General features: G+C 45.2%; 1 protein-coding gene across 10 annotated transcripts in view; it reads left to right on the top strand.

The window, feature by feature from the left end:
• The window catches only part of LOC147018724 (RUN and FYVE domain-containing protein 2-like), a 78,283-nt gene that overhangs the window by 34,096 nt on the left and 31,293 nt on the right, over nucleotides 1–12,894 (top strand). For all 10 annotated transcript variants that reach the window (XM_085898731.1, XM_085898732.1, XM_085898734.1 and 7 more), the window contains one exon: nucleotides 10,795–10,847. In XM_085898731.1, coding sequence (XP_085754857.1) covers nucleotides 10,795–10,847 — 53 coding nt within the window. The remainder of the gene's footprint in view (nucleotides 1–10,794; nucleotides 10,848–12,894) is intronic.

Consider the following 12,894-nt stretch of genomic DNA (forward strand, 5'->3'; position numbering starts at 1 on the left):
GTACGTACGTCCGGCCATGATTTTCTCTGTTTTCTCTGCAACTTATCTGATTGACCCACAATTTTCACCATAGGTGTGATGACTCATGTGGAATGTTTTAATGATAAATATAACGTAGGTCATGTGGTGTGGCAGCCATGTTGGAAAAAAGGAAAAACTTTGCACCTCTGTATCTCTGAAATCACTCCATGGAAAAAAATTTTAAACTCTGCACATGTGAAGTACTCCACATGGTTATAAGTTACTGACCACTTTAGTAAGTACTCCACAAGTGTGCGTTATGTATAATATATATATAATTTTTTAGGGTTATCTTGGCTAAATTGTATTGGGGGTGGGAGGTGGAAATTGACGTCATCAGTCATGTCATTCAACAGCCATTTTTTTTTTTACATTAAAAAAAAAAAAATCTTCAAATCATCTTTGAAATGGCTTAACATATTGAGGGGAAACTTTACAGGTATGATCACCTATCCATAAGGAACAAAAAGTTCTCCACCAATGATGTCACAGATCATGTGGTTTGGCAGCCATATTGGATTCACCCTATAAAACCTTAAAATAAATTTTCTCCAAAGCAGCTGGATATATCGAAGGGAAATTTCACACACATGTTCCCTAAGCCTTGGGGATACCAGGTTGTTCATGAATAATGAATAGGTCCCATGGTCTGGTCGCCATATTGGATTGAACAGAAATCTTAAAAAAAAAATTCTTTCTCTTAAACCGCTTCATCAATCAACGTGAAAAGTCACACTTATGATGAAGTAATCACTGGGAATATATGCTTTAAATCCAACTTGATTGGACACATGGTCTGACATTCAAAATATTAAATAATTTTGTCTCTGGGTTCAGGGATTTATGTCAAACTTGGTACAAGTATGTATTAATGTGGGCGGAGGCATATCTGTTGAAGTGGTGACGAAGAAGAGTGCCCTTCTAGTTTATTTTATTTTTAAGCATTTCGGTTTATGAAATAACAAAACTGTTGATGTTTCTGTTGGTAAATTATTGTTCAGATTGCGATTTACTTTAATATTTTAGCACGATTAAAAATATTTACAAATGCAGTTTCTTCAAGGAAGATTTGAAAGCAGTCTGTTTCTGCATAATGTTATTACAAGTATCAATATTCTCATCATCAAGATTGTTATTTATCTTTGTTAATGTTAGCCATTATTGCTTATTTTTGTGTTTATATATATATATTGTTGTAGAATTCCCGCCCGCCGGCGTGCGAACGACTGCGTCTAACCAATAGCGATCGCTTCGCCCACCGAACGGACAATCCAGTCGTGACTTTCTGGAACAACGCCGGAAACCAGTCACGGGTGGGTTTTTAATTCCACCATGGCCCAGTCCATATTCTACCAGTGCGAAATAGGGTCAATCGCCGAATATCGATATACCGAAGTACCCGCGCGGGTCACCTACCGAGGACCGTACCTCGGCGAAGGCCTGCTTGGACACGAACCGCTTAACGGTCCGTTCCGTTCTGGGATAACCGAGCGGGTATTATCGCCATACCTCGCCGGACCCGATTCTATTTATTGGCTATTTAAAAACCAACTGTATTCCGAGTGCAAGATGGGGCAGTTCAATGAGGGAATGGACGCAACGAACAGGTTTACATTAACACAAGGACATTTATTATAATAAAGCACGTATGCAATTAAACAAGGCAAAACACGTATGCAATTATACAAGCAACAAAAGAACTACAACCGTCTACTTATTATGTACAGTCACTTGCACTTAACAGCAGTTCCTACTTATTAGACGGGCCCACGGACACACGTGTGTGCGCGCGCGCGCACACACACACACACACACACACACACACACACACACACACACACACACACACACACCCAAGAAATGGTGGCAGAGGCCTTTCATAACGAGCACCAGCTCGGAGGACAGGTGAGCTGAAACCTAGAACCTATCTCGAACCTCTCCACCTCGTGTGGTCTTCAAGTTGTTTGGACCCGGGCTCCAGCGAGAGCGAGCTGGATCCATTCGCTGAGCCGCGATCCTTCCTGAGCTCCCGCGAATCCTCCCACGTTTCTCAACACGTGCTGGTGAGACGAGGCACCGATCCTTCCCGTCGATGTGTCGCTTCCCCAAGGAACCACCTCCACGAAGAGGTCGATGAGTTGCACCAAGCCAGGAACCAAAACTGAGAACAAAGAGCTCCACGAACCAAGAAGAAGAAGCCACCACTCGCAGATTGAGCCGAGTGACCGGCTTAACTTCCTTCCAAACAGGGCAGCTTGAAGCAGAAGCTGAAGCTCACGGAACCGTCAAAGCAAAGAGCCTCCTCCCGAGCCAAGCCTCAGCCGAAGCTCACTGAGCCAGCCGAAGCAAAAAGCTTCCGCAGGCCTCAACCCTAACGCAAGCCAAGCAGGACCCGACTATCTGCTGAACGACTCCCCTCAACTCCCTTCTCCAACTCTGCCCACAAACAAAAGAAAAGATCTCCTCTTATCCTTCTCCCACCCTTCCCCCACTCCCGGCGTGACTCGTGACTCATGCCCTCGTACTCCATCCCCCGCTCAGCCACAGGTGGGAGGGACTTGTTGACATCATGAGTCACGGGCCGGCAGGGTTCTTCTTCCTCTTCGCAGAAGAGGGGGAAGGATGTCTCCATTGTTCGTTCCCTAACTATTAAATCGATCTGCAGCGCATCTAATCGATTTCTGAACATTTAAACAATGAAAGGTGAGCCATCTCGGGAGCAAGCACTTATCGACATAGCTGACTAAAGGAACCTGTATCTTGTGTGCAATCAAATTCCCAAATTCGTAACAATATATAGTCTCAGTCGAGGCTCGTGGAAGAGCGAGTGCACTGAACTGATCAGGACTCAAAAGGAATGAGATAGAGAAAGAGATAGAGATAGAGGTCAGTCAAAATAATATGGCTGCCATCTTGGTTTTCTGGTTCCCATCATGATGTGCCTTTTTGGCTGCTGGTTGCATCATTGGCTCGGGGCGCGGCTATGCCGCTGATGCAGTGCCCCAATTACCAGTATACCGATGCTTATTTCGCCGACCTCGGAAGGATGACATGCTGAGTCAACCCCCTGGTGTTAATTCAGTGGTAAACGGGGCTCAAACTCAGGATCCTAGGATCCCAAGCCAACACCAGGCTTGGTTTTCTGGTGGGCCTAAGACATCAGGCCTCTGCCGATTATACACTGCCCGGGTTTGGTGTCAGATTTCCATTGGCTTTGTTTGGGTCGAATGTTTCTCATGATGAGGGACCCTGAAAAATATAATCGATGTTCAATAAAAATTATTAGTTTGGTTCAATGAAGCGTTACGTAAATTTAATCAAGTGTGACATTACATGAATTCCTAAAAATAAAAAATAAAAATAAAAAGCGTTGTGTAATTTTGAACGGCCTTATATTGGGGTTAAAAAAATCCGTTACCGCTTGACGAATCGGCTCTTTCTGGTAAAACCATGGCGGAGGGTGACATGGATGAGAGGGGTGGAGTTGATATTTTGATAGCGCATTAAATGTGGGTTTCACAATCGTGCTGTTCATCTTTTAGTAGTGCTTTAAATGCGCGTTTCCCAATCTGCCCGTTACCGGATTTTGTTTCAGATTGTGACCACAGTGTTACCCATTCTTATTTATAGATATATACAAATTATAATCTCATGCATGTTGTGTATGACATTGCAGCTTAATTTTAAATGACTCGAATAAAAATGAGCAAAACTCTTGTGCTCCTCGAGCTACGGGTACCTGGAATTGCACGGTTGAAAATGTAACTGACATGCTCTCTCAAGGCCAACACCTTTGCATGAGGCACACCCTATAACGGTATCTCTCGTTTTACTTTGGGGTTGTGTTCTTTAAAACTGGCGTGTAACTCAAAATCACGTAAATTAAACAATTTTCCGATAAATTTAGGAAATGGTTGGGGTGAGGGAGAGCACGCTATCAAACCTTACTCTTCTGTCTACATATTTCACTGTTTACAGTATGTACATATTATAATTTCAATGCGTACCACCATACCTTACTGTATTAAAGATAGTAACAACGTATTTTAAAAATAAAAATACGACTTTTTTTTTTTTTTTAATCACTTATGCAGTGAGATGCTTGAGTGGAATATTAGGGCTGGTGGAAGGGAGAAGTGGTGAGTGGTGGAGTTGAGAGACGGAGAGATATTATCTTATCTTCATTGGGTGATTATGGTGGAGATGATGGCACGTTTGACATGGATAGCTGAGGTTCCTGCTTCTTTTCCACCTTTCGAAATAATGGGATTGATGAAGATTTTGTTGCTTTCATCATTTTTTTTTTCTCTTTGTATCTCTCCAACACTGCTTGATGGAGGAAACATCTCTGGCAACTTAAGAGCGATGCTCCATGTTCAGATCATCCTTGTCTAAAATAGCCATGGCTTCTTTGAGGAAGCTGAACACCTTGGCCAATTGCCTGCCTGCCTGAGGGAAAGCACCTCCTCCACATCTCCATCGTCTTCCCTGCTATCTTCCTTCTGCCGTTCCTTTTCCAGCTGGAGCAGATCCTGCGTCAAATAGTCGTTTGATTCAAGCAACATCACTTCATCCACTTCTACTTTGGCCATATCAACCATTTGGCGATGGTTCCGTGAAACTTCATCATTGATGCTGAAACCTCGTAAGTCATTCATGAAGTATGGGCACATCATCTTCCATTACCCCATTCATACAAGAATAGGTAACTTCTTTCCATGGTGCGCCAACCATCAGTGTGAAATTTCGGATTGTGAATTTCTCCCAAAATTCTTTCACCGTCATATTGTTGTCTTTGATGGCTTTGACAAGGTCAGGTCAGGTTAGATCTGTGACCTGCTACAGGTACCATGTAAACCTGTACTAACCTGTTCCATGGTCGGGTTGTCGAAGACGAAACCGTCTCCCCCACCAGGTTTTCTGGTGAGGAGGGTGTTTGGATATGGACACCCAGCAGGATTACAAACAAAACCTGTCAAAGGGCGGAGGAGCTCCTTGTGAGCCAACGGCCATCCATATCTAGTGCCCAACTGTGTCTGCAGACGTCCTCCTGCAGTTGGGTTACTTTTTTATTAGGAGGTTGGTGGCAGGATTTGCACTCCGGCCACCGTAAAACCCTTCATTCCGCAAAAAACAAAAACGCAAAAAAATCTGAAAACCAACTCCATGGGAGTACCTCCTGTGCAGCTTCCCTTCGCAGGGCAGCTCACCGGATGACGGGATTGGGGCAAAGCCTTCAAAGCCTGGAGACCACCAGACGGCGGTCTCCTTGGGTTAACCTGAGGCGGTCCCTTCGGGTGGGTGCCTGGAATGTCCTATCCCTAAGAGAGGATGATCACCTGTCTCTGTTATCATCTGAGCTCAAGTGTTTGGACATCAGGATTGCAGCACTCTCTGAGGTTCGGAGACCGGATTGCGGCGAGATAATGGTGGGTGGTTACACCTACTATTGGTCTGGTCGCTCTGATGGTTACCATACCCAAGGAGTTGCTGTAGCTGTGTCCAATAAGCTGACCCCAATGATAATTGAGGTAACACCGGTCAACGAGCGTATTATGAGATTAATGATTCGTCACTCCTGAGGTGTCATTTCCCTGGTCTCTGTTTATGCTCCGACTGAGGCGAGTGATCTCACCGTGAAGGATGCATTCTACGCCACGCTCGAGTCTGTGGTTGATCAGTGCCCCAGACGAGATACACTTCCAGTCTTGGGGGATTTCAATGTATCGACTGGAACTGATAGGGATGGTTATGAGGTGTTTGTTGGTCCCCATGGGTCAGGAACTATGAACCATAATAGCACTAAGTTCCTTGACTTTGCATGAAGTCATGGACTTAGGGTGGCTGGTTCATGGTTTCAGCGCCCATAAGCTCATCGCTGGACTTGGTATTCCAATGCTGGCAGTGTGGCAAAGGAGATTGACCATGTCCTCATTGACGGTCGTTGGAGGATGATCCAGAACTGCAGGGTCTACCGGAGTGCTCAGTTCCTCAATACTGACCACAGGCTTGTTGTAGCAACTCTAAAGCTGCACCTTAAATCCTGGAGAATGGTACCATTCCAGCCTCGGCTGGATGTTGGCAAGCTCAGGGATGAGAGAGTAGCTGAGGAGTTTGCGAACAGGCTGAGTGGACACTTGGGGGGTCTGGGTGCTTTGGGGGGTCCTGAAGAGTTGTGGACTGCCTTCAAGACCACTGTCCTTGATGTTGCCGGTGGATGTCTTGGAACTCACCGCAGGGCAAAGAAGAATTTTGTCTCTCAAGGGACACTGGATACCATTGACCAGAATCGCAGGGCGAGGCTGAATGGCAGAGCTGAGCTGTTCAGGGAGCTGAGGCGTAAAACTGTACGTGCACCGAGGGTGGACAAGGAGGCCTATGTGCGAGGAATCTGTGAGGGGGTAGAGCATCACCTGTGGACAGGTGATTCTCGTCCCGCTTTCAGGGGAATTCACGCATTGCGTTCATCCAAGCCCATCCCTTGGAGCACTGCAGTTAGAGCAGAGAGTGGTAGGCTCTTGACAGAGGAGTCTGAAGTGAAGGCCCGCTGGGCTGGTTACTTTGAGCGGTTGTACCAGGCTGATCCCCCAGCTGTGGAGTTGAACGTCAAGGGTGTTACAATCCCTGTTGCTGACCCTCGAATCAACTGTGGTCCACCTTCGCTTGTGGAAACACGGGTTGCGGTGAACCAGTTGAAACCGGGCAAAACTCCAAGGATCTGTGGCATCCATGCTGAACTTCTCAAGGCTGGTGGAAATGCTGCACTCGTGTCGTTGCATGCAGTTTTGTGCTCTGCCTGGAACATAGGCATCATCCCAACTGATTGGAAGAGGGGCCTTGTTGTTCCTCTCTGGAAAGGGAAGGGTGATCGCCAAGACTGCAACAACTACCGACGGGTGACGCTGCTCTCAGTGCCGGGCAAGGTCTTTGCTCGGATAATTCTTGATAGGGTTCGCCACCATCTGCTTGAGCACCAGCGTCCAGAGCAGTCAGGCTTTACACCAAAGAGGTCAACGATTGACCGTATCCTTGCTCTTCGTGTCCTCACCGAACGCAGACGAGAGTTTCGGCAGGGGCTGCTTGCAGCCTATGTTGATCTCTGTAAAGCGTTCGATTCAGTGAATCAGGATGTCCTCTGGAGGATTCTTGGTCTTCATGGGGTGCCACCAAAACTTATCGATCTGATGTTTGAACTCTACTCTGGTACTGAGAATGCTGTGAAGTGTTGTGGTACCATCTGACTTCTTTCCAGTTGTTACTGGAGTTCATCAGGGGTGTGTACTGGCCCCCACACTTTTCAGCACTTGTATGGACTGGATTTTAGGGAGGATGTCTGAGAGATCAAGCTGCGGTGCATCGTTTGGGAATGTCAAGATCTCGGACCTTGATTTTGCAGATGATGCAGTCATCTTTGCGGAGACTTTAGATATCCTTTTGGGGGCCCTCGAGGTGCTGAATGAGGAGTCGGAGCCGCTGGGATTACGGGTTTCTTGGGTCAAAACTAAGATCCAGGCTTTCGGTGACATCTTGGATGCTGCTGTCCTGTCTGTGTCTGTTTGTGGTGAGGATGTTGAGGTCGTGGAGAGATTCACTTACCTTGGCAGTGATATTCATGTCTCTGCTGGCTGTGAGTCGGAGGTCAATAGACGTCTGGGTCGGGCCTGGGGAGTCATGGATTCACTGGATCATGGGGTGTGGCGCTGCCGGTACCTGTGTGGGAGGACGAAAGTCCGAGTCTTCAGGTCCTTGGTACTTCCAGTCTTGCTCTATGGATGCGAGACTTGGACTCTGACCAAGGATCTGAGACGGAGACTTCATTCCTTTGGTACCAGTTCTCGTCGGAGAATCCTTGGCTATCGCTGGTCGGATTTTGTGTCCAACGAGCGGTTGCTGAGAGAGACTCGGATGAGATTTGTTACCTGCATAGTCCGTGAGCGTCAGTTGCGGCTGTATGGACATGTGGCTCGTTTTCCTGATGCTGATCCTGCTCACCAGATTCTTTCAGCAAGGAAGCCTCGTGAGTAGAGGAGGCCAATGGGCCGACCACATGCCTCATGGTTGCAGCAGGTTGATCGGCATCTCAAGGAGATGGGGATGGGCCTGGCATCTGCCTGGAGGATGGCCAGATGGAGGCCCCTGGAGTACCGGCGGAAAATGGACGCAGCGACACGCTGTTCTGGCACATGCTCCCATACCTGACCTGTTTTTTTTCTTTCCGGAGGTAATAGCAGTCTTGAAAGTCACCATCACCCCCCCTCCCCTCTGATCCATTGGTTGAATGAGAGAAGTTCTGTGAGGAGGGAGAAACATGACCTTGATGTTCTCACTCAGGTCCTATATGGATGGTGGATGGTTTGAGGTATTGTCGAGGATAATATTGAAGTCGAGATTTTCTTTCTGACAGTATTCACACATCCCTTCATGCATCTTGCTATAAAAAATATTTGCAGGAAATCGTGCCAGGAATTGTTAAATTAATGGACAGATATCCTGTCCTTCACATGTCCTTTAAGAGCACTGGAATTGGCGGAGTGATGGATGATCATTGCCTGAAATTAACAATCACTGTCGGCGTTGCCGTCCAACGGAAGGTTGTAGCGATCCTTCGCGGCTTTAAAAGCAGGTGCTGTCTTCTCCTCCCGAGATATGCACGTCCTTGCCGTCGTCCTTTTCTAGTGGAGGGCGGTCTCATCTGTTGAATACCTGCTTGGTAGGATAACTCCCCACCCCCCCCCCCTCAACAATAATCTTCAGCAGCACCATCCTGGTCAGCAGAAGCAGCTTCGCCTGTCATTTTGATGTTACGGAATCTGTAGCACTTCCTGAAGTTTGCTAACCAACCAGAATTTGCATGAAATGCCTTCGGCTCGCTTTCAAATTTTTCACCAAATCTTCATAAATGGACCGAGACTTGGCCTAGATCAAAAGCATGCTGACTGGGATATTTTATTGATTCTGGTTTTTGATCCAGGTGCTCAGCATGCATTCCATCTGCTCCATCGCCATACTCCTTGCATAAGACATGTTCTTGACAATCGTCGACGTCCCAGATTTGGCACTCTGATTTTGTGTGAATCGTCTTTGATGGTACAAATGGTGTTCTCACTTGAATCAAGCACGTAGCCAATTTCACTCACACCCTTACCTCTATTTAGGCATTCAATAACCTCCAATTTGACATCAATCGTGACAGCGTTCCGCTGCTTCTTGGGTTTGAAGCCATCCATGGATGTGACTGGCCGTATTGGAAGGCAAAGGTGTGGAACGCAAGACGCTGTAGAAATCACGTGTGCACAAGACAAAGTTCATGCGGACACGATCTTCAAAATGATGTGAGAGAAGGAGATGCTGATGCGTGCCACCCATGCTTGTGGTTGTCATTCCCCGCACGTTCCGTACACCGTGGCCGTATAATCTCGTAAGTTACAAATTACTGCTGCCAGTGCTGGAGCATGTTATTTCAAATATAGTCTGTGCATACCAAAAATAAGTGTTGATTATTCTCACGCACGATTTCAAAATCGCGTTGCACAGACACGCATAAAACACGAGGCAACCGTACGCGTGTGTAAAGAACGCCCCATATATTGCCCTCATTTTCTTGGAAATAAAGTGTGCCTTTATACATGGGTATTCCTCCGTTCCTCTTTTCCCTCCTCAATCAAATATTGACATGTATGATAATCGCCGTGTGGAAAACAACGTGAAGTGATGTTTGGAACCTGACCCTCTTCAAAGCGAGCGAGAGAACTGAGGATTGAGAGGAGGTATGAACGTGTGTCCACACTTCATGAGGGAAACACGGTTTAGATTATCTTTATTGTTGCTTTTTTATTTTTAGGCACAGCCATAACCAACAGTTTGTTCTAAGCACTGCTCACCTGATTTTGAATCGAACACAAAACGGCAGATTTAGCCTCAGGCGGTAGGTATTTCCTGTGTGGTCCAAGAGCTTCCTTGATCTGACATGCCAGCTCCGGCATATGACTGCCATTTTATCAGCGATTTGTAGCACATTTCTGGCAATGTGTGAAGGCTTATAATTATTTGGAGTGTCAGGATGAAGGTACACCATCATTGGGGTTCTGCTCTTGAATCCGAGCTGGTGTGATCTGGTGTTGGATGGATGGATGGATGGATGGATGGATGGATACATGAGTGGTTATGCAAACTTGATTTTTAGCTTATCTGGAATTTAAATTCCAGATAAGGTATTGTCACCACGCTCTGTCTCTGTCTGTCTGTCTGTCTGTGTCTGCCCATCCGTCTGTCTCTTATTTCGACTTCTCTGGCCGATCCGGCTGAAATTTGGCAGCAACGTTCTGCTCCTGACTGGTAACGGGGATTGCAAAGCTCGTTCCGGTCACATGATTTAAGTCGGTCAAAATGGCCGACTTAGTAAATGTCTTCAAAAATCTTCTCCAGACCCATCAGGCAGAATGCTACCAAATTTTGGTTACAACATTAGGCCAGGGAAGGGATATTGAAATGTAATCGCCATTCTGATCATTTGACCAGAAGTGTGTCAAAATGGCTGCCTTGGTCAATTTTTGGAATAATCACATAAATTCCTTAAATCTTCTTGTCCAGACCCACCTGACAGAATGCTGCCAAATTTGGTTTGCAAAATTTGGCCAGATAGTAGTTTTTTTGTTGTTGTTAATTTAATGTGAATTTAGGCTTTTTTAGTTTACCTATATTGTAAATATGAATGACCATCCATGGTGCTGGCAAGATCAGTTTTATCCTTTTTTTTTTTCATATTCCCAACAGCTCGGGGTCATTGACTATGCCTTGTACATGAAGGATGATAAGTCAGAGTTGGGGTAAGTTGTTGATTAGTTGTTTTTAACACAACAACACGTTACTGTTCTCACTTTCATTTTGAAGTCTTTCCCTGGATTATCAATTTTCTTGCTATTCATTTTTCAATGCTTTAAGAGCTACGTTTAGGTGTTGATGATCAATAACAAATAACCTGATGTCTTGGGTGGGGGGGGGGATTTCTTTATGATGTGTAATACTGGCTTCCACCAGGTGACGCTATAAGATTGCACATGTACATGGAGAGAATATGGGACTTTCAAAATAGCTTGTGAATGCTAGTGAAGTCTTTTGCGCATGTGCCGTGTGCTTCTTGAGTGACTCTCCTGCCAGTGCAGGCGCTTTTAATGTGCCCATTACGAGAGCGAAATCTGTAATTCAAATAGGCTTTTAAAATTAATTCTCAGGATTTCGACGATAATGTGGCAATTACAAGATGGTTAACCATAATTGTGTTCCTGGTTGTAAATCCGAGTCACAAAAATATCGGAAATACGAGAAATAGTGTATATGTAAGATGAGAGGTGTTGAGTTCCGAACATTTCCTGTTAATACAGGGGGCAGACTCGCACGCATTCCTCCTTTGAACAATGGATGCAAAAAATATAGTATATTTTATCTTGTGCCTCTGGAAACCAAATGAAGAATATATTGATGACAGATCTCAGCTTCCCACTCTCCCCTGACCCCAACATGATTAATACTAAATATAATTTTTAAAAGTTGATTTTAAACTTACCCTATGCATTCACAAATCCCAAATGTGGCCTTCCAATTGCTGTTAAGAAGCACCCAAATCAGATATGGTTTTTATTCACCTCAGGGAAGTCTGCCTGGTACATCTTGCTCCTACGTCAACAGCTGATACAACATTTGTGTATTTTCACATCGCGAAGATGTCCTTTGTCGAAGAGTTTGTAGCCATTGCTCTGTTGGTAATGACCGCACGGCTTCGTCTTTCCAATTGCAGACATCCATTAAATAAATAATAGGATAAATTAAATAAATCTCTTTCAAAATCCTATCTCAGTGATAGGATTTTGACCAAACTTAGGATAAGTATATCGTATGACGCAAAGATGAACTGATTTAGATTTTGAGGTCAAAGCTCAGAGGTCATGTCAGGTAAAAATGTGATGCTTGAAAACAGCTGAAGGGATTTAAATCAAACTTTGTGCAAGTACAGGTGGTGGACAAAAAAAGGAAACACCTGGGTAAATTGATGCCAAACAACTGCTTCCACACAGGTGTGGCCCAAGTGTTGATGAAGCAAATGAAATCCCAGCATGCTTAGGGTCATGGATAAAAATGCTGCACAGGCCTGGTTGCCGATTATTATGGCTAGCATGAATATAAGATCAGGATACCCCCCCCCATGCCCCCATCCACAGAGCACTTGTGGTCACCCAATGGTTTGAGCATGACACTGATATTGTCCATATGCCATGGCCTTCTCAGTCACCGGATCTGAATACCCAATCAAGCATTTATGGGATATTCTGGAATGACACCTGAGACTGTTTTACACCTCCATCAAACAGGTGTGAGTTAATTGACTTTCTCGTGGAAGAATGGTGCCGTATCCCTCCTGCAGAATTCCAAACGCTGATGGACTCCATGCCACAGCGCATACAGACCGTACTGGCCTCACGTGGTTGCCAAACGTCCTATTAAGTGACTTTACATTGGTGTTTCCATTTTTTTGTCCACGACCTGTAATGTACAACGATATAATAATATGGGCGGAGGTCACCGTCGAAGAGTGCTGTTGTTTTTTTTGTTTTTTTTTGGAATACCCAAAACCAATACCTTGAGTGCAACCACTGGTTTTCAACTCTATCTGTTAAGTAATTCAGGAGTAAATATAATTAAAACAAACACACAAACCATATGATCCCTGCTTATATTATGTTTTTTTTCATGCAGAGAATTGGAATACTCCCTTTACACCAGGAGCAGTGATATATGATACACATTTAGAAAGAGAAATTGTCTTCCCACACCACCCCTCCCCTTTCCCCCATCCCACAACTTATTGTATGTGTCTGT

Source organism: Eptatretus burgeri, chromosome 10 (genome assembly GCF_056783735.1).
Source record: "Eptatretus burgeri isolate ZD-2024b chromosome 10, Ebu_testis_v1, whole genome shotgun sequence".
Lineage (NCBI taxonomy): Eukaryota > Metazoa > Chordata > Myxini > Myxiniformes > Myxinidae > Eptatretus > Eptatretus burgeri.